At 41.4% G+C, this 23,183-nt stretch overlaps 1 protein-coding gene and 1 pseudogene across 1 annotated transcript; one reads left to right on the top strand and one right to left on the bottom strand.

Moving 5' to 3' along the window:
- Positions 1-380: 380 nt before the first annotated feature.
- LOC129082330 (tumor suppressor ARF-like) lies at positions 381-21,825 on the bottom strand. Its single transcript, XM_054588004.1, is given in 3 exon segments — positions 381-620; positions 622-713; positions 21,633-21,825. Coding segments are annotated over 3 exon segments (525 nt in total).
- LOC129082041 (40S ribosomal protein S2-like) lies at positions 805-2,660 on the top strand (annotated as a pseudogene).
- Positions 21,826-23,183: the final 1,358 nt, after the last annotated feature.

Genomic DNA, 23,183 nt, shown 5'->3' with positions numbered 1-23,183 from the left:
CCCAAGGAATGACACATCTCTGCCAGATGATGCTGTGTACAACTGGTTTTGGAAATCCCAGGGTTGGTCCAGCAACTTAGGTAACCTAGTGGAGAAACTGAGGGCCCCTGAATGGATGCGGCCACTACACCTCAGGTCAATGCTCTAGCTCTACGCCTTGCGCGCTGCGGGGAGGATAAGTACTTGGGGGAGTAGAGGGCAGGGTTTAAGGGATGGGTTTTCATGTGCGAAAGTCCATTTAAGGCTATTTCCTATCCCCGGTTAGGCAGCGCGATCGGGTTGTCCCATCAGCTTGGCAATGTGTGCGTGGGCTGATAGGAGGCTCCCGGTTCCAACTTTCTCTTCTGAGAAAGGAATGCGCTGTACTGAGGAAACTGAGTTCAGATTTCTAGATCGGCCACCTCACCTGCGGGACCTTGTGCGGCATTTGAATGGGCGCGGCTACTGCCTCCCTTGCTCCCTGCGGCCGCGCGCAGGTACCGGGCGACGTCCCGGTGGCCCCGCTGTTCAGCCAGGTCCACGGGCAGGCGCCCCCAGGCGTCGCGCACGTCCAGCCGCGCCCCGGCTTGGTGCAGCGCCACCAGCGTGTCCAGGAAGCCCTCCCGGGCGGCGTCGTGCAGCGGTGTCGCGAGAGTGGCGGGGTCCACGCAGTTCGGGTCCGCGCCGTGGAGCAGCAGCAGCTTCGCTACGCGAGTGCTGCCCATCATCATGACCTGCCGGAGAGAGCAGGGTGGTCAGGGAGAGAGCGGTCGTTAGAGGCAGAATTAATTTAAAGAAACTTTGTGAAACCACCACTCTGTGCAGATGGCGGCCGTGCAAGCCACAGACGGCTAGTTACTCTTTATTTGCTTTCAGTTACCGACTCTCTTAGCCAGTTTTTCTACCCATTCCATTTTTCTGTACACACTGAATTCCCATTATATTCTCCAACCTTTTGCAGAATTTCAGCCACACATAGAACACTGCTGGAGGCATAGACAACAGCAACAGACTGAGGAACAAACTTGCCTAACCTTCTGTATTTCACCCTCATTTTGATATAAAATTATGTAAAACCCAGGGATTTTCTATGGCTCACTGCCATATAGACATGCCCTTGTTAAAAAGTGGGGAGGTGCTGATCTCATTTGGGTCCTAGATCATCTTTCAAACAAAGTCATCACCAAAGTGTCCATAATCAGAGCAACCTCAAAATTTGAAGGTTGTTGTGGTAGACAATTTATTTTTAGGGTAACTTTTTTTTTTATTATATTAGCTAGATGATAGTGATGTATAAAAAGAAGTTTGTTTATTTTAGTTACATTCTGTTTTAAGCATAAATTAATTTGTCCAAACCAATGATCCACAATAAGTTACACAATGGTTGTTGATTTTTGTCCTGGAGGAAGTGAAAAAGAGAGAAAATATAAATAACCCAAATCACAACTCCAAAGAAGAAAGAAAAACTATTGTGCTGCAATAGAACAATGCACTGTTTTGAAATAAAAACTGGAAAACCTTTCACATTATTACTATGTTTATCCGATGAAGTCTTTCATCATTTAACTGGTTTTAAATATATTTTATTATATTAGTATAAAAGGCTGAACAGTAACCTAACATTTAAGTCTTTAAATCATAATGGCAATCCAATGCAAAAAAGAAATAAACCTATTAAGTGAAAATTTGTATGGTGCTTAAATCCATTTGAAAAGACATTCAATTTAATTTAGTATTCTAAATTTTTTTATGTCAACTAACTATTCCTATACTAAACACAAATTTGATTAGGGCTCTTCTGGTGAATGACTGGTGCCAGTGGCGGGGAGGCGGGGGGGGGGGGGTGGCGTGGAGCCCTGGAATGGGAGGCTGCTGCAGCTTCCGTGAAGGATTTGGCAGCACATCCAGAGCTGAGGTTGCAGCCAGGCGTGGGGGCTGAGACCTGACTATTGAGCTCGCAGTGGCAAGACCAAGGACAAGGAGTGGGTCCCCATTATCAAGTTCGGCCACCTGGTCAAGGATATGAAAGCCAAGTCCCTGGAGATCTATCTCTTCCCTCTGCCCATCAAGGAACCTGAGATCATTGACTTTTTCTTGGGGGCATGCCTCAAGGACGAGGTTTTGAAGATTCTGCCCAAGCAAAAGAAGACACACACAGGCCAGGGGACCTGGTTCAAGGCATTTGTCACAAAAGGGGACTACAATGGATGTGTTGGTCTGGGCATTAATTGTTCAAAGGAAGTGGCCACTGCCCTCTGTGGAGCTATCATGCTAGCCAAGCTCTCTATTGTCTCTGAGCACTGAGGGTACTGGGGGAACAAGATTGGCAAGCTCCGCACTGTCCCTTTTAAGGCGACCGGGTGTTGTGGGTGTGTGCTGGTGTGCCTCATCCCTGCCAGACACAATGGCATCATCTCAGCCCCTGTGCCCAAGAAGCTGCTGCTGCTGGATAGTACTGACAACTGCTACACCTCCTCAGTCAGGGGCGTTACTGCTACCCCAGGCAACTTTGCCAAGGCCACCTTTGATGCCATCTCTAAGACTTACAGCTCTCTCACCTCCTCTGGAAAGAGACCATGCTCACCAAGTCTCCCTATCAGGAATTCACTGACTATCTTGTAAAAACCTACACCAGAGTTTCCATGCCGGGGACCCAGGCTCCAGCTGCGGCCACCACATAATTTTATACAAGAAAAATACAGTGAATTAAGCCTGTTAATAATAAATAATAATATAACCAAAAGCATGTTCCTTTTTCTCTATATTCTTATCCTGTTTTTAAAAAGTTAAAATTAATCATTCAACTTTCTTTTTTGGTTTTGTATTTAAACAAATAAGGTCTCACCCTGGCTGGTGTGGCTCAGTGAATTGAGAGCAGGCCTGTGAACCAAAAGATCACTGGTTTGATTCCTAGTCAGGGCACATGGCTGGGTTCCCAACCAGGCCAGGGGCAGGGGGGGTGAGGGGGGGTGAGGGGGAGTGAGGTGGGGTGGGGGGCAATCGCTCATTGAGGTTTCTCTTCCTCTTTCTCCCTCCCTTCCTCTCTAAAAATAAATAAAATCTTTTTAAAAAAAGAAACAAATAAGGTCTCTTCTAACACATTCGGGAGCTCCAAGGCCAAACTCAGTTTCCAAGCTGCTGGTGATATTTTAGAAATATCAAATTATGAATCGGGCAAGCATTATTTTTTTAATAGACTAATTCTACAAACACTCAACCTCTTTAGTTTCAAATTCTCTCCATACTTCAAATCCCAGATAATCTCATGTTTTAGGCACCTTTGTTTTATTTTTATATCTTATTTTAAAGTGAATAAAACATATATTAGCATAGTTTCAGGAAAGGAAGATTTACTTATGAAGTTTGTGAAGTTCCTATTAGAGTTACTTTCCTTTGTCTTGTTATGCTAGATTTTTTGCGATATACGAGGACTGTCCAGAAGATATCCATCCATGTAATAGGAAAGATGGAGACATTTATTGAAGAAACAAGATACAAAAAACATTGTACATAGGACAATGATACCTCAGTCCCCTTCGAAGGCACCTTGGGACCTCACACAGATCTCCCAGTGTCTCTTTCACTTTTCAAAACACTTTGCAAAATCCTTGTTGGAATTCCCATCAGCTGTCCCATCATATTTCCCTGAACCTCATTGATGGTCTGAAATCTCTTCCCTTTGAAAGGTGATTTTAGTTTTGGGAAAAGCCAGAAGTTGCAGGACGCCAAATCTGGGCTAGAGTGGGGCTGAGTCACCTGGGTGATTTGATGTTTCACTAAAAAGACTCTGCACAAGACATGATGCATGAGCGGGCACTCATGTTGTGGTAATGAAGCTACCGATCACCACTTGCCATAGTGGGGGCCATTTCCCCCCCGAATTGCACCTTTCAACTAATGAAGAACATTGAGGTAGTACTCCTTTTTAACTGTTTGCCCTGGAGGGGAGTACTTGTGATAGACAACACTTCCCGAGTCAAAAAACACAGTTAACATAATCTTGATCTTTCTGAGACTCTGCCTGCCTTCTTTGGGGGTATGGAGAACCAGGCAATTTCCATTGGGATGACTGGGCCTTTGTTTCAAGATCACAGCTGTACATCCGTGATTCATCCAGTTATGGTCTTCTGGAGGAAATCTGCTTCATCAGTAGTGGTTCAAATCAAGTCATTAGCAATTGCAGCATGATGTTCCTTCTGCTCTAGTAGCAGAAGCCATGGAACAAATTTTGCCACGACATAATTCATGCCAAGATCCTGTCAAAATCTGAGACACAGTGGTTTTTGGAATCACCAGAACAGCTTCTAGTTCGCACATTGTCAGTCCTCAATCTTTGATCTTTGTTGATTCCAGCGCATACAAGGTCAACATTCTCAGGTGTTCTGCTTGTTGCAGGCCTTCCAGAATATGGATCACTTTAAACAGATTCTCAAAAATCTTTGAAGCATCTGTACCACACTTTTATTTGCACTGCACTCGTTCCATCACCTCTGAAAGCCTTCTGAATAGTCCAAATAGTTACCACGGAGGAATGTTCAAGCTTAACGAAAAATCTGATGCAGAGTCATTGCTCTGCTTGCTCAGTTTGAACGCTGCGGCCACAGAGCACACATGCTCACTCAACGGCGCCCACCTCCCCCACTGATTAGTCCAATGAAGTCATCATTGTCCATGTATGCTCCTTCTAGTCTGCTCTCCTTGGCTGCCAGGTTACACTGATGTAGCGCAAACAGTTCTCAGTATATTAACAATGGTTGGACTTTTTCCAGACAGACCTCATATATTTGTTTTATAAAAATTTTATTTTTTTGAATCAGAAATCACTCTCCATACTGGGATCACCATTGTAAAGCTAGGACGGTGACTGCCAGGAAAAATTTGTTTTTAGCCTGAGATTTAACCCCAAACACTAACAAAAAAAAAAAAAAAAAAAAAGGTTTGGGGAGAAGAGAAATGAAATTTCACAATAATGAGGAATCAAAAACTCTACCTCAAATACATTAATCTATAGCAAGTAATTAAACAATAGCAACAACAATAGAAGATACCACTAAAATTTTAACTAAATTGACATTCAGGTGATGTTATACTAATGTTTTTCATGTTTGCATTTAAATATACGTTTGCATTTAAATATATATTTGCATATATTGTAAAACGAGCACATGCTTTCCTAACTCAGTTAAAATTTTAAAAAATACATTATTCAGTTGCTCCTGAATAATTTCAATTGATATTTATTCCAACATACACAGCAGATTCCCACTGAAACTTCCTCCCAGGGAGGAAAATTATCATCAGTTCCTTCCCGGTGTCTGTGAGATGAGGACTAAGCGATCCCAGCAAATCTTACATTTCTTTAAAAGCTTACGTTTTACACCAAACGTTTGTAAATTTGGTATCTGATAAAGAACACAGCGAGAGAGAAGGGAGGGACGGAGAGGATTTACCTTGGTCTGTATTAATTCAAGTAAGTTCCCCCTTCCGATCCTCACAGCATTCCAGCACCCCTAGTGATTCCTCATTCCTTCCTCGGCCTCCAGGGCACCCCGCGCATGGGGGCCTGGCCAAGGGGAGCCTCCGATGAAAACAAACTCCATCTGAAAAGTCCCGAGGATGTCACCCCTTTACCCTTTACCGGGAACTGAAACGCTACCTGGCTCCCACCCCCTCGCAAACCTGGTCCCGCGAGGCCGTGCTTCACCCCTCCGTCTGCGGCAGACTTGCTCACCCACCTGAATCGGGGTCCGACCGTAACTGTTGGGAGCATTGGGCGGCGCCCCCGCCCGGAGCAGCGCCCGCACCTCCACGGCGCAGCCCCGGGCGGCCGCCGAGCTCAGCCAGTCGGCCGAGGGCTCCATGCTGCTCTCCGAGGTGGGGCCCCTCGCTCCCTCCCTCCCACTCCCGCCTCGGAGCGCCGGCGGCCCGCCCCAGGCTCTCGTGACCAGCCTGCTCCTCCTCTCTCCTCCCCCCGGCCGGCTGGCGGAAGAGGCCCCCAGACTCCTCCTGCCGAGGCCGTTCTCCCCCAGCAGCGCGCACGTGCTCTCGCTGAGGGCGCCTTGCACCCCCGACCGTGCCCCGCGGTGCGGACTGAAGCGGCCGCGCAGCCCCTGCCGCCGCGCGGGGCAGGTCCCCCCGGCGCTGGCCGGAAGCGGAGCCCGACGGGATGGAGGGGGAGGGAGCCGTGGGCGGCTGCCCCTGGACCCCACCCCAAGCCCCCGGCCCTGCGCTTTTCACCCCGCACGCAGACGCACCAAGGTGTGGGGGCGAGTTCACTCTTTTGAAGCGAAATGCCCTGTTGACGCGAAATCCCCCCCGTTTCCTTCCTGCGGGAATTAGAATGAGCACAGGAATTCCTAACGCCAAGTTTGAACCAAGGTGTTTCATAGGCAAAGAATGGCTTTCTCTTTTCGTTAGAAGAACCCTCCCTCTTTGCCAGAGGCCGGCCACAAACCTGTGCGCCCGCGCAACTGCGAGGCTACCCTTCTTTGAGACACTCTCCCCCTCCGCTCAGCGCTCGGGTTCCGGGCGCTCACACGTTCGCTTTGGAGCCCGCCTGCCCCCGCCGGCCCGCGGCACCAGCCCGTCCCCGCTGCCCGTCCACACACGCGCGAAAACAGATGTGGGGAGGAGGCAGCGCCTTCCACGCGTGTGTTTTCCAGCAGAAGATGAGGACCAAGTAACAGAGATGGGGGAGCCTGTTGCCCGTAGCAGATAGGGAAGTGGTGGCAAGTGAGTGAGTCACTGGGCTGATTGACACCATTCTAAATAGCTACCTCCCAGACCAGAAAAAGTGCTCAGCGTCTTCAAGGAAGAGTTGCATAATGATTCTGAGCAGGCTCACACAAGCCCTCGTCCCTCTCTCCTCCACCCTCCTACCCCTCTTCTTCCTGTTTCAAAAACCTTACAATTTTCTTGACTATAAGGGGGAGAATTAAGAGTGGCCCCTACTTCCTAAGGCTGTTGTGAGTTTTAAATGAATTAATGGACATATAAGCACTTAGAACACTGCCATACATCCTAAACTAATACCTGTTAGTTCTTAGCTATTTTGAGTATTCGCTTGCAATCCTGTTGTAACACACAGAGGGGAAAAAAAAATGCTTTGGATAGAATTTTCAATCTTCTATGAAAGGGGAAGCCCAAGAAGACCTTAATCACCTTAGAGAAGATGGACATCCTCCACCTCCACCCTCATGTTTAATGAAAAATTAAACAGAACTAAGAGTATAACAAACCAAAGAAAATCCATCAAAGTTCTAATTTTCCTGTGTTTATCTTTTAAAATGTAAAAAAAAAAAGTACATATTTAAAAGATAGACTGCTCAGGGTTTGCTGATGCCTTAAGCAATGCTTAGTTTGCCTACTAGATAACCCAGCTCTATTTAAAAGTTATGTTTCAATCTCTTGTTGACTCCTCTTGAAGACCCAGAATATCTGACTACACTTTCCATTGTTGTTAGCTCAGGCAAAACATGAAGTTTTGAAATTAAGCCAGTTGGTGGTGGTGGCTGGAAAGAGTTGGTGATGATGAAGGATGTCTCGGGTAATTTTCTTTACCGATGCAGGAAGCCTTTGAAAGGTAAAGATGTGGCACAAAATATAGTTCGGAGGACGCGGTTTTATAGATGGCTCAGAAAAAAATAATTTAAGTAAGCAGCTTTCTGCAGATGCGCTGTGATCTAAGAAAAGTTAGTGGTATTTCTTAAAGCCCAGTCCGAAGATTATGCAGAATCACCAGGAAGCATTCTCCACACATTCTCCAGATCTACAGAGTGAGATCTCTGGAAGATATGCCTGGAAATATGCAGCTTTTACAAGTTCCCCAGGGGATTCTTAAATACATCAGAGTCCTAGAGCAGTGGTCTTTAGACTTTTCTCTTTTTTTCAGGTCACAGGTTCTTAATCTTGGGGCAAGGGCAGATTACTTTGGAGAATCTGTTGAAAACTGCAGGCCCTCCCCTCAAAAAATAAACTGCAATACTTTTTAAAATTTATTTTTATTTAATTTATTGGGTTGACGTTGGTTAATACAATTATATAGGTTTCAGGGGTACAATTCTATAATACCTCATCTAAGTATGCATAATTTTTTTAAAGTGTGCACATGTATTTCTGAATATAATTTTCAGGGAGTTCAGAGATTCCTCTGACACTCAAGTATGGATTCCTACATGAACAACTCTTTAAATTCTTGTGCAGTATATTGGACGTGTTGCTCAAGGAAGTGAGTGATGGAATCATATAAAAACATCCCCTGGCTGCGTTAGATATAGATGTGGAAGATCCCACTGCTGGTTATGCCAGCCTCAGACTCCCCATGTGTAAAATGGAATCATACTATATTTCATGGGTTGATAAGATAAGATGGTGTATGTCAAAGAGCTTTGTAAATTCTAAAGTTTGTTGGTTATTATTATCATCCCCAAACTTTTCTTCTTCCCATGACTGAGACGATCATGACCTTATTTAGGTTTGTGCCACACTGGCAGTTTTGAAAATGTATACTATAAAATTTAAACTGTCTCAATTCTGATCAGTCTTTTAAGGCAAAAGACTAACCCTTGATCATTCATTCAACAAGCTCGGAGACTCAGGGTAGAGCATGGTCGGGGCTGTGTGGGATTTGGGGGGAGGGGTTAAATGTATGTGCTATAGAGTTGTACTGCCTAGATTCAAACCTAGAATAAAATTTATTGAAGTGACACTGGTTAATAAAATTATATAGGTTTCAAGTGTGCAGTTCTATGATACATCATCTGTATCTTGTATTGTATTTACCAACCAAAGTGAAGTCTTCCATCACCATATAATTGACCCATTTTACCCTGAATTACCCCAGCCCCTTTTCCCTCTGATATCTACTATACTGTTGTCTGTGTCTATGAATTTCTTTAAACCTAGACTTTTTACTTAATGGTTTTATAATTTTAAACAAAGTTACTTAATGTATCTGGGCCTCAGTTTTCTCATCTGCATTACTGGGATAATAATAGTACTTGCCTCAAACAGTTGATGTAGGGATTAAATGAGACATTACATGCACAGAAGAGCAAAGAGAAACAGAGAATGACATGAGAAAATGAAAACTCATTCCGGTGGCTACAAGGATGCTGAAAGCTGGCCCTTGTCTTGAAGAAAGGAGTAGGATTATAAAGAGGTAAAGGAAGGAGAAAGATGTTCTAGGCAGATGTGAAACATGTGCAAAGGTATGGAAGTTTGGAAATTCTGTAAGTAATTTAGTAGGATGTATGGTGTGGAGCTAGAAAAATAAACTTCTGAAAGGAACCTGCAAAGGAGCCTCAATGGACTGCTCAGGTTGCCAGATGGAAAACCACGAGTTAGATAGCAAGGACGCTGTGTGCAGACAATTCTTTCACAGCTTAGTTGTGATAGTTCAAGATGATGTATGGTGAAGGGGAGGCATAGGGAAGGTGAAAGAGATGTGAGCACACATACTACCCTGAAGGAAAAATGCTAGGTGAAGAACAGCTAGAAGAGGAAAAAAGAAATTCAGGTCACACGCAAGATAGGGTATTTCTGAAGACCTGAGGTCCCTAAAAAGTCAGGAGGAAATGGAATACAAGGCACCAGGAATGGCCATAAATTTGGACTCAGGAGAAAAAGCTGGATTTGAGAAGGGAGAAAAGGTCAGGGCAGGAAGTTGAATCACTTCCTTCTATGAACATAGAAGCTGGCTTGCTTGCAGTGAAGATAAGATGATGAGTTAGGACGTGAGAGTGGTGAATGTTTAGAACATCTGTTACAACAAAAGAGGGGTGGGCTGAGCAAGACTTAGAAAGAGTAGCCTTTCCATCAGTCTGCAGACCCAGCTGAGAGTGGAGATCAAGACACTATTAGAGCACCTGAATATTTTACTTGAACTAAAGAAAACCTTGCAATGACACTACCTACTCTCAAAAGCCTACACATCAATGAATAGTAATTCTAGATGGGAATACCAATTCAAAAGATCACCAGAAAGATATTTGAGGAGGTAGTGTTCTGAAATTAGATTCTGGTTTTGACAAGGCATGGCAGAATTGACAAGGAATGATGTGCATGGTATAGGATGAGCAGTATTATTTTATTGAGAAAATAAAGAGGTTGGAAAATAGCTTGGTATTGGGACCAACAGATAGTCCTGTTGTATCTAGTGAATAATTAACTGCTTTTAGACTGTGAAATCTTTTGAGACTATTTTTAGCTTCAATGTCCATATTTTTAAAAGGGGCCATCTTGCTCTATCCTGTAAACTCATGAAGTTATTATAACAAAACACACACAAAAGCTGTTTTAAAAGCATACATCTTCTACCATATTCAGTATTAGTATTATTATCAAACAGCATATAGTTAAACAAAATATAGTTAAAATAAAATGTATCTAGACTATCTCTGAAAAGACACAGAGACATCTATAAATGTCAGGGGAGAAAATGAGGAATTGGGATGGGCCTGAGACTTTCTTTTCACATCTGCAACTTGTTTTGTTTAAATTCTGTACATGTGCATTTATTAGCTTCTAATTAATTAAGTAAACATAATGTGTTAGACAAAAATTTTCTTTTCTGAAAACCATCATTCATAACTTTGACAAACAGTAACTGAGTACATACTATATGTCAAGCACTTGATTTTATGTCGTGCATATTTAAAAAAGAAAAGAATGGTCCTTAATCAAGAGAGTATATTGGTAACAACTATCAACATGTTTGCTTTCCTGGAGGCGGCAGGTGGCCTTGAATTGGGATGAGCTCTTGAAGGGAGCCTACATTAACAGTCTAGGAGAAGGAAGATGCATTCTAATAATTGACACCTCCAAACTGTATTACCAGGAAAAAGATGTTGTATTTCATGGTCTGGAGGGTATCCCATAATTAGCTTATCAGAGCCAGGTATACATCCTGTAATAGATTTTACAGATGGAGCTGGGCTAAGCCCGAATAGATGGACTCTGGAATAGAATGCTGAGTGCAGAGGAGTATGATTAAGACTCAGGCAATGGAAGAATAATTTCATGCCCCTTTAAATTTAGGGAGAGTTAATAAAGTAAGGAAAAGAGGACCTCAAGCCAAGCTCTACAACCTACTTTATCACCTTGAGCAAGAGACATTTCATTCTGGCTTCAGTATCCCCATCTACAAAGTAGGCATAATAATAATCGTGTCTCAAGAGATATTTTTTGGCCAAGAGGAGTACCTCTTGAAGTTCCCCTGGGTAAGCATCCTAAGTGCTCAGCGTCCAATCTGAATATTTCCAATGGGGAGGAAGAAGTTTCTTAGGGGGAAAAAATGGCAAAGAATGACAAACCTCTCTTTAATTATTTTTCCAGCAGGGGAAATGGTAGCTTTAGCATGAAAGGGAGACCTTTGAGAAGACAGAGCAGACCTCCCCACAGGTTTGTAAGAAAAGGGTATGTTTCTCCAGGATGAGATCTATGGAAAATTCAGGTGGAGGATGTTTCCTCCTCCCTTTTAACTTTTCTCTAAGTTCAAAATAGCACAATTATTGAGTGTCTGCTATGAATAAGGGACTCTTTTAGGGACTCTCTGATATCTCTGTTCACTCAGAACGGAGTGTTTTATTGTAAATCTCTCTTCCTGCTCCAGCAGGACTTTGGTAAGGAGCACAAAACTCAAAATGCCTAACTTATTATAAACCTGATTCATAATTATAGGTAAGTCCAATTTTGCAGTCTTAGTCTCCAAAGTTATCACTGGGCATAGAGTCTGCAGTACTTATCATCATCTTCCCAAGACCAATTTGAGGATAACTTAGAAGTCTTCTAAATTGTGTCTAAAACAAATATAATTTTAAATCTTTTAAGGGGTTTACTACTAAAAGTATCTCTAGAGTGGACTCTTGGGAACTGAGTTATCTGTGCAGCTCATGAAAACAACCACTTCCTAACACAATTATTTTGTAACTGTCTGCTTTTGCATACTGAGAAGTTTCATATGGTGAATTATTTATACCTATTTGTAGCTGTTTGGCCAGTTAAGAAAACTAAAAGATTGGCATAGTATGTGTGTATATGTATATACATTTATGTATTTATATCTATAGTATGTACTTGCATATATGTGTATATATAATTTGTTTACACACACAAATATTGAGAATTGGCCTCATGCTGGAGAACAAGTTATAGTTAGAACAAGCATATAGTTAGAGAAGAGGCAGACAGACAGAAATAAGATGATAGGAACTGCATTCTAAGTAGCCAAGGAGATAATAATGGCTACCATTTACTGAAACCCAACTTTGACAACTTTAAGCAGCTTTATATGTATCATTTCTAATCCCACAACTGTCCTGTGGGATAAAGAGTATTATCCTTCCTTTATAAATCAGGGAGCAGGGGCGGGGGAAGAAGCCTCTGGTACTTAAGTAACAATGCACACAGAGGTGGCATTTAAACTCAAGGTTCCTAGCTCAGAGAGGTCCACACTCTTGTTACTATGTTTCCCTGTAAACTGATTTGTAGAGTACACATGAGAATTTAGTAATCCTTACTTTTGTTTCAAAATTCCCTTCAAGCAGGTTGCAAATCCTAGATCAAGGTAACAAGATCTTCATTTTTGGGAATGATAGAAATTTGGATTTTGAGGTCCCCTCAAAGTCACTTAAACCAGTCCCATAATTTTTCAATGATTTTTCCTGATTATAGTTCACATATGTAAATAAATTAAGAAATGAGCTGCATAGGAAAATTAAAAAATTACACAGAAGCAATAACTATTAACATTTTGAAATATTTCCTGTTTTTTCTTGCTCAGTTCTTGTGGCTATAACACAATTTTGAAATGAGCTTTTCCTTTCATTTATCATTAGAACATTTTCCTAACTTCTCCAACATCACTTCATAAACACTATTTTTAACAGCTACAATACATTCCACTGGAAAAAAGTTAGTTTGCTTAATGATGTCCCTGTTGTCAGATATTTAAGGTGTTTCTAATTGCTACAAAAAATAGTATCGCAGTTTTTCAAAGAGTACAAGGCTATTGGCACATACTGCAAAACTGCTTTCCAAAAAGCTACCCCCTTGATTTATAGAAAAGAAAATGAAAGAGTGGTACACTGCCATGGTTACCCAGTAAATAAATGTTTGCTGCAGACATTGAACACAGTCATCTCTCCATATTTTTTTCTAAGGTCACAGCTAATTACTCTGACTTGAACAGATGTAGTTGGTGAGATATGTCAACCATATCCTTAATAATAACCTTGGAAAAGACAAAATGTGGATGAGCAATGGGATAATCCCAGTCTTTATACTCAGAGAGACCTGATCCCTCATTTACCAGCTATGCACACTTGAATAAATTAGGAAAACTTTCTGAGCCTCCATTTCCTCAGCTCTCAAAGTGGGGAAAATATAATTTGCCTCCTTAGGATTATTACAAGGAATAAAGAATGTTATATATATACAAACCTAGGCACACAGTAGGCTCACAATAAATAGAACTTACTTTTCTTTTTTTTTTTTTTGAGAAGAGATATAACATTTACTACCATGTTATTCATTTAGGCCATCAAAGTAAATTTCCTCTTGGGTATTTTTTGTTGTTGTTGTTGATGACTGTACATTCTGGCAGGTGTTCATGGTTTGAACAAGCAAACTTGCTTCCAAAAGGTGTGATTAATTCTGTCTTCTTTGAATTCTAACCCCCTGAAAACAGAGTTTCTTTGTAATAAAGTTGGCTATTATGACGAAAGAACTTCCACAAAAACCTTCATTGAATCATGTGAAGGGGCAATGGAGTGTGTCATGGTTCAATGTTTCTTCTGCATTTACTGCCACCCACCACTACTCCTTGGTGTGCAGAGCCAGTAGGAGGGACGATGGGAGAAACTATAGGCAAACTGAGGAATTATAAAGTTTACCTTATAAACCTCTGCTCTCATCCTCCACTTTTCCTTATTAATGGGATAAATTTTATCCTTACAAACACATGTTGCCCTCTGATTTGCTAATCACGAACACGTACAATATTCCACTTTGCTTATGCTGCTGAGATATGTGTGTGGTATTAGAATTCAAAGATACTGTTGAAACAAATAATATTGTATCCAGTGTTTTGGGGAGTGGGAGTTCAGTGTTCATGGTTCATTGAGTTTAACAATGATTTTGAGCTCTCTAATTTCAGAGGAATCTATATTGAAGCTTTGCTCTTCAAATGGAGACTTTGTCACCCCTTCCCTCCACCTATCCTGTCAAGTAGCCTGCCTTCTTGGGGCTCTATAATCTTAGGGTTCTTTTTTTCTTTTTTTTTCTGTCTTTCCTGGACTTCTGAGAGTTCCAAAGCCCAACTCTCCTCTGGTATTGTAAAAGATCATAGTTTTTTTTTCTTGTGTTGGGACACTCTTCCTCAAGTCAAATTCTTGACCTAATATGTGATTAAACTCCTGGAAGAAATCAACTTCTTGATGATGTATATCATCCCTGAATGAGTTTAGAAAATGCTTTCTATTCATGGTTTAGCTCCTTTCACTTATAATTTAACTTTTCCATTCATGTTCTCCTTTGAGTCTCTGGGTTCAGGGAACAGTTTTATATTTTTCTTTCTTATGATTAAGATTATAACTCGTAAACTTCACTTTTTAAAATGACAATAATAACAGAAAAGACTTTATGTTGATTCTGCATCAGTTTAATATACCTAAGTCAACTTTGCCTTAAGGAAGCATATTGAACATATTTTGTCTCTTTGGTATTCTACTATATGTGAATATTAATAGCTGAAGGTCACCTTTTAAGGCATACATTTTGGAGGTTTTGAGGATGACTTTAATGTTTCTTCCCCTCTTTCCTTCTAACACACACACACACACACACACACACACACACACTATACTATACTATACTAAATTACTATACTATGGTATACTAAAATTACTACACTAAAGTAATTTTAGAAAATTCTGCACTAAAACTATTGACTCAGATATTGAGACTATGGCAACAATTATGAAGGAATTAAGAGTCTATTATCTCAGTGCTACCTCCAGAAATTATTATCCTGGGTTTTTGAAATTTTTAAAAATAAATTAAAGGCAGGTAAATAACCCTTTTTTAGTTTCTAAAACAAATTTGATTTCTTATCTTAGAAAGCATAGGTTCATGCATATTAATATCTTTTTAACACAGTTATGAATACTAGATGAATTTAGAGTCACACTATAAAAGCCATCCTACAGGGCTTCTGTACATGTATAGGTAAAATAGTAAGCAAATTTACACTAACTTTATCTAACACCTTAGAATGTGCCAGGGACTGAAGAAATATATTTTTTTATTGTGATATAAATATTCTTTAAAATGGAGTTCAGGAATTTCTAGCTACTCTGAATAATTAAATTCTACTTAAGTCGGGATTTACTGTAAAAGTAAACTAATGTGCTTTTAAGGACATAGTTTATTTAGGCACTTTAACAATAACTGACAGATGTCTATCAATTGAATATTCACAATGTATCTTTACACATACTATTTGACCTAGTTCTTAATAGATGAGTACTTTAGAGTACCATCTCAGGTTTATAGATGAAAAAATGAAAGCACTGAGAGTTTTAAGTATTTAGTCCTAATACCACACAGCTAGTAAGTAAAGAAAAGGGACTCTTATCACAGATCATATATTCTAAGAAAGTGGTCTTTCTACTTCATCCTTCAAGTGATTCCTCTGCTGGTGCATAGGTTTCCCATGGATTGCTCTTAAATCAAAGTGAGAATAAGTATTTTATACTGAATTTACAAGGGAGTTTTGCGTTAGTTTTATTCTGGGCAGGAAATAAATTTCTGAAAGAAGTTAATCCCCTTATTTTATTATGAGATACAGTGGCTTTTGAAGCCCATAAGGACTTCACTTATTATTTATTATATTGTTTTTTTCAGAATTTTTTCATTCACTCAATCCATATGTGTTTCCTGGAACATATGTGGCTAAGCTGAGAGAAACAGAAACACAAGGGAGTTAAGCAACCTACAAAGCAACAGTTAAGTAGAAGAGCTGTAGTCACTAGAAAGGCAGTTGAGAGGTGGTTATAAAGTAGCAAGTGAGGGCATTTGGGATAAGAAGCCCAAGGATTTTCAGCAGACAATGCAACAAGTTATCTGAGCCTCAGTCTGCAGCCTATGAGGTGACGAATAAAATCCATAAAACATAGTGATGTGACAATTCAATGAAATAATGTAAGTTGTGCTCTACTACTTTTAAACTCCTTATAAGTATGTGAAGGAACAAGAGAAAGCCAACTTGAACAACAGCTTTTGAAAGTTTCAATGAGTTTTTTTTAAAATCATATATTACATAAAATATATTAAACTTCAACTATTCTTCAGTAAAGAGAATGGAGTAAAATTCAAACTGTTCTATGTATAAATATTTAACAATAATTTTAAAGTTAAAATATGCTACCTTTTCTTTGGGGCGGGCAGATTTGCAGCTGGGGGATTCATTGTTCTTTGGATAGCTACTGTTTCTTTAAATTGGGTGAAAGAATTGTACAGTTGCTGAGTCAGATGATCTGGCAGCCTGAGTCAAACGGAGCAAGAAATGGTGGCACTCAAAAAAAGAAACCAAAGCATACGCTTTTAACCTTAATGTCTCAGTAAAGTAACCGATGTAACATGAAAGAAATTGTATTTCAAAGCAGAGAAAATATATTATTTGGAAAGCATAATATTTTAGTTTTTCTTGTTTTTGCAAATTATTTTTAGGTTGTGTTGTTCATGTATATATATTTCCCCTCACATCAATGCATTTTTAGAGAGACACAAAGGCCCATCATTTTGTCCATAAATGCTTTATTCTGTTATGGCCACATTTTACTGCAACTTTGTCTTGGTCTTAAATATAATTTAAACCTGTGAAACACTTCTATCTTTTGTTTTTCCTTACTTACTTAATTTTAGGTTGTTGTGTGAACCCGAATCTACCTATCTATCTATCTATGTACCTATCAAGAAGGCACCATTCATTCTATATAAACAGGGGTACATGTATGCAGTGTTCTACAAAGATTAGATATCCTAAGGGTCTTATGTGGAAATTTTCTCTCTGATGTTACAAGCTTTAACGCACAAGTATATCCTGTTACATCTTTCCCCCCAAAATATGTTCTGATCATAAAAATCTGTGCCCTTCCACTCCAAGTGGCAACGAGAGTGTTGAAAGGCCTCATCTTTTTTGTTTCCCTGTCTGGGGTGCCAGATGGCATGGAGAATGGCCTGTAGTATTAAAAGAGACAATGTTTTCCAATTCAGATGAAGGATTACATAATAAAAGCTCTCCTTCATTTAGTAAAATAGCTCCTCCTAATGACTCAGACTCAGTGTCCCAGAATCCAAAATGCCATTGACTGATTGTAAAAATTGAAATCTGACTTAAAAGCTGGACTTCAATTTAAAAATAAGCAAAAGTAAGGTTAAAAGCACATTGGCCGAATTTGTCAATAGTGTTGCACATTGCAAATGAGCCACCTGAAACACAACCCCCCTCACGTGCCTTTTAAAAATGCTGATTATTGGGAACCATAGCAAATCTACTGAATCAGATTTTTTTGGGAGGTAGCCCCAGAAATATGTATTGTAAACAGCAGCCCAGGTAATGATGCTGCTGATAATCTTTTCCTACTTCCTTGACTTTTCATGCTTGAATTAAGAAAGTACAGGCACATTTGTTTACACCACTCTATACAATTTTATTAGTTTCACTTTGTTTAAGAGATTACATATCTTTGCTCATATAGTTCTGAACCTCTACAAAGCCTTTCTTCTCTTAAAAATTCTTACTGGCTTTGCAACCATTTAAATAATTTCTAAGATTTTATTTTTTGAAAGTAATGGGGAAAACTGAGAGCTAGTTGTAATAAAATGTTCATATTTTTATAAACAAAGCCATCGTTATTTATAATATAAAATAAAAATCAACTTATTCTTTTTCAAAGGATCTCTGAGGCACTGGAATTTTAAATTTTCTAACTGATAGTTTAAATTTTTCCCTTTTATTACTTCTTCCTGATTATGTAGCTCTGCCCACTTGCAACAATCATTCTAGGGCTGATGAAATGAATAACTGTACTGACAAGTAGAGATTTTCTTCAATACTCCCTTCTTTAAAAAAGAAAGTGCTATTAATACTTAGTAAATTCAGTAATTTTCAATACACATGGTATTGCTGAATGCACACTGAAATACTGTGAATTAGGATACGATGAAATTGTGGAGGTCCCAAATTGGAAGGCATTTTCTAAAATGGAGCAGAGCCTTTAAAAGGACCTTCCTTTCCCTACAAAACGGTCTTTATTCCAAAGTTTTCTCCATTGGTTGCATGATTGTCATAGAAGTTGACTTTGTTATAGGGTTTACAGATGTTTTTCATTCTAATAAATGACTTTATGAGAATGATTTAACTGAGGAGGGGGAGTTTCAGTATAAGAAGAAAACACCTGAGCAACATCACTGGAAAAATACGGGCCATTCTCCTTGCAACCCAGACAGAGAAACAAAGAGAATGTGGCCTTTCAACACTCTGGTCACCCCCTGGAACAGAAAGGCACACAATGACCTTCAGTTTTAAAATCTTCCCCACGAATGCACCTAACCCATTCTCACCCTTCCTCTCCAGAAAAAACAAAGAACTTCCCAGTTTCAAGCTGAGGAGGGGGAGTGACCTAGAGAAGTCTCCTGTCTTACCTAACTTCTGAATACACAAGGCCCGCTCACAGCCTGCTTGCCCCCACTTCCTTCTGCACCAGTGAGGTTCCCAGCCAAGCTCTACATATAACCCCTGGTCTGCAGTTACTGTTATTCTGATCAAATTTTACCTGTGGAAAAAGTTGGGATGGGAGCCCAGGAGAGGCTGTAGAAAGAATGCGTCTGTGGAGTGGAGTGATAAGTGGGTCAGCTTCTAAACTCTTGCTGGAGATCCCTACTCCACCTGCCAATTAAATCTTTGGGATACTGCTTCATCTCTAGGAATTGGGTCCAGGACAGTGGTAGGAGCTAGGAGGTGGGGGGAGGTGGGAGAGGTCTCTCCAAGTAGCTTGAGCCTCATTTCCCACGTTGTGCACCCTCAGGTCCTGAGAAATCGCTAGCTCAGCTCCAGAAGCAGGAGAGCCCCAGCCTCAAGTCTGTGGGGAAGGCAAGCACGTGTTGAGACCAGAGGCCTAACTCTCAGGTGCCTTGAAAATAGGTATAATTATGCATTTATCCTATATTTACCAGTTACTTAAAAATGAACTACGTTGTGGATAGGCACAGCCAGCTTTAGAATGGGGCTAAGTGAGATTATACTTCTCAAAAAAGGATTAAAGGTTTTAAAAGAGTAAAATTGCTGGGCCAGCTGTTAAGTCTCCTGGAATACTTAAAGTATTTTTGGGATGATGTGGATCAGTTTACTTACAGGAGTTACTCACATGTTGGGAAAATGGTTTAGCTCAACTTTACCATACTAGTAGCAACGAACTAGTATGTGATTAGCAGACCTGTAAAATATTCTGGTCATAGACAGCAATAGGCTATGTTATTCTTACCCTGGAAGACAATGGAATTTTTAAAATTCAAAGAAGTACATGAATATTAAGAAGGAAATGATTCCTGAAATGGTTATTGTTCACTTAGAACAATACAAGCTGGGGATCACACACTCACTGAAAGTAGTGGTTTATGCTAACTCTACAGTGCTTACCTTGAGAATACACTAAAAACCCTAAGAGTTTCCAAATAGTAGTCAACAAATAGATATTTAATTTCATAAAAAGAGCACTATTTTGTAAACACACCAACATAGAAGTAACAAATCAATTAATGTAATTCATCAGCCATGTGTGGTAAAAAACCTAGTAATGTGTGGAATTTTATTATATACATTTTCAATCATAAAGTCATAGTCAATGAATTCACAGAAACTAAAAATATGTTAAAATAATAACATGTTACATTTTACATTAATATTAAATAATTCATATAAGTTATTTTTTAGCACTGTGACTTTCAAAGATTGCATAAATTCCAACATAATTACCCAATTTGTAATTACTTATCATTTATAATGAATACTTCCAAATGTTTATCTATGTGTATAATTTCACATATAAAGTTGGAGAATTGCACATATTTTCAAGACATTCTATTCTTTCAAAGTCATGTGTTGTCTTCAGATATTTGCTGAAAATTGGGCTTTCATATAGTCATTGTATTTTAAAATAACTTCACACATCATTCCTGAAAATTGATTTATGCCTAAATAAAAAGAAATGAATGGCTTTTTTCAATGAACCTATCATTTTTATATTTTTAACATTTTATACAATAAATATACTATAAAATATTTTCTATAACTTAAAGTAATCACAATATTATATCATGTATTCTTCAACTAGAAAACACATGTAGTATGTGTTTTACTACATGTTCTGCTTTGTTATGCAGATTTCTAGTACAAAATAATTAAAATAGCTCTATATAGAGTAATATTAACAACTATGATACTCAAAAACATATCATAGTGGCTAAACGTTTGCTGCTATGAATAAAGCAGCATTAAAAAAACAGGATCATCTTATGAAATTCCTTATATGCTTCTGCTACGGATTCTTTAAAAACTGAACTTTCATAATAATATGAAAAAGAAAATGCGATTTGCCTTAGAAATTGTAGTAGACATTTGCCAATAGAAATTGAGGCACTTAATTAAACACTGATAGTTGTAACAGTTTTACATTTACATATGAAAAAGCCTATTAATGTTACACTAACAACTAATTACCCCTTTGCTGGCCTTTTCATTTTAAAACATATATTCCAGAGGAAATGATGCAACAAGAATGGTCACAAAAGTGAAACCTCATTAAATTGTTTTTAGAGTTATTATCCAAGTTCTAATAGGAAAATATATTGTAACTATATATATTTTCCATTATTCTGGCCATAAGAAATTGCACCGACTGTATCAAGATTTATCTGATGTAAAGACAAAACTACTTAGGAGCCTACTTTTCAAGAAGTAGGCCTCATCTTTTTTTCAAGTGTTAATTGTGGTCTGAAATGATTCTGTTAAACATTCGGCCTTTGTTCCAAGAGATCTGAGTATGTTCCATCAAATAAACCTGGTACTCACTATCTGCCACTCGCTACGAAAGCCCATTTTGACTGCCAGTTCTCCACTTACTAGTTAGTTACCGGTCCTCCGACCAGTGTTACTACTTCGTCAAGTCAGGTCACCGGGGATTACTGGAAGAAGGGAAGGCTGATCCAGCAAGAAGGCTGGTCAGAAAAAAGGCGGCCTCCATTAAACTGAGACTGTTAGTAGTACTTTCTTCCAGGAAAACATACACCTAGAAATACACCTTTGGTATTTGAGGGTGTGGTGTGTGTGTGCCATCCGGGAAATCCACGGGTACTTCTGAAGTGGGTTTAGATCCTCCCATTTCACCCAGAGTTTTACGGGATTAAGGAGTTGTGTGAAGGAGCTCCGAGCTCAGTATATTGACAGAACCTCCCCTCTAAGTAAGTGGGATCCATATGGAGGGACTGAAATGAGCCTCCACCCCCGGGAAGATGATTTATCTGTGTTTTAAAATCACGCCCACCAAAATCCTCTCAAGGCCGATTGCGCCGGTTCTTTCCGCGGCCTTTCCTACCTGGTCTTCCAGGATGCGGCTGCCGCGCTCTGCGCTGGCTCCTCACTAGCGTCAGCACGAGGGCCGCGGCGGCCCGCAAAGCCGGCGCTGCCCACTCGCCCACGGGCCGCGGGATTTGTACCACGAAAGCTCTCACTCGCGGTGGGCCACTCACGCGCCGAATCCGCACCGTGACCAAATAGGTATGCACCATGTTCTCGTCGCTGCCGAGCTGCGCGGGCGCTGCGCCGCCTCTTGGCATCAGAGGTTAGCAGCGCCGTGCCCGCCCCCCTCTCCGGATTTCAAACTGAGACCCACGCGCCGCCGAGGCGCCCATCACCGCCCCGCAGGCGCGCACCCGTGCTCGCGGCGCGCGCCCGCTCAGCCCCGACCTCTCAAGATCTCCGGACCGTTCAGCGCTCAGCGCGCGCAGGAAAGGCGGTCCGAGGGCGGCGAGCGCGCCGGCGACTAGAGTCCTAGGTTTCTCTCCCTCCCCCACCTCCTCTTTCCCGCCTATCCGTGCTCCCCCACCCCCACCCCCACCCCCACCCCCACCCTCCACACACAGCCTCCTCGCGGGCGCCCCACGGGGTGACAGCTCCAGGTCCTGACGACAGACGCATCTCCAGGCAGCCCGCCCCCTCAGCGCCCGTCACCTGACTGCCACCAGAAACGGACTGGCGCTTCCGCGGCTTTTCGCTCAGGCTCCCGTTTCCCTTACTTTATTTCTCGTGCTCCTCGCCCAGGGCCTGTCATTTCTCCAAACCGGGTTATTTAAGAAGAGAAAAAGAAAGAAAGCAAGCTAGATCACGTCATTGCTCTACCCGCCATTCAGGAGGCTGGATACCAGTTTTGAAAGAAATGGCGCTATGCTCTACTTCTAGATGGGAAAGGAGAGAAATTAAGGGGAACCGCCGCGTGCCGCCGATGCGACTCCTCGACACAGCGTGGCGCTGGCTCCGCGGGAGCGCGGGGCCGAGCGGCGGATCAGGTAGGTGGAGCGGAACCCCAACAATGGGGTCCCTGCTGGGTCGGACACCCCTTCCTCACCCTACTCTCTGCCTTGCCAAAGGCCCCGGGGTGGGTCGAGAACCGGTCATTTCACCCGGCAGTTTTTTATTTTCGTTTTTAACCTTTAAGCATCTTCCTCTTTCCTGCTGCCCCGGCGCTCCCCTCCCCCACCGGCTGCTCCCGCGTGTCTTCGGCTCACCCCGCCTCCTCCCCGAGTTCTACCTCTCCGGCCCTGAGCTGGGAGTAGCCTCCTCCTCCGACACCTTCGCCTCTCCTTGCCTGACCCCTCTCAGTGCTCCCTCGGCGCTTTGCTCCCCTCCCCCATCTTTCCCCCTTTCTCCCACATCGGTGGTCCTTTTTTTGTGGACACTCCTCCCCCTTCCCTGGCGCTGTCCACTCGGAGCAGAAAAAGCGGGGGAAGGAAAGAAAGGAGCAGCGTATAGCAGGGGTGTGTCGAGGACACGGACGTGGCCAGAGGACGTGGAGGAGCCGGGTTCCAGAGTGCAATCTGTCGGGGTCCGGCTCTCGGGTTGCATAGAGCTTGACTGCGGGCTCGCCAGC

Source organism: Pteronotus mesoamericanus, unplaced genomic scaffold, assembly GCF_021234165.1.
Source record: "Pteronotus mesoamericanus isolate MK-2021 breed Mesoamerican mustached bat unplaced genomic scaffold, CSHL_Meso_final contig_124, whole genome shotgun sequence".
NCBI lineage: Eukaryota > Metazoa > Chordata > Mammalia > Chiroptera > Mormoopidae > Pteronotus > Pteronotus mesoamericanus.
The sequence above is the reverse complement of the archived record's forward strand: the minus strand, read 5'-3'. Positions and strand labels throughout refer to the sequence as shown.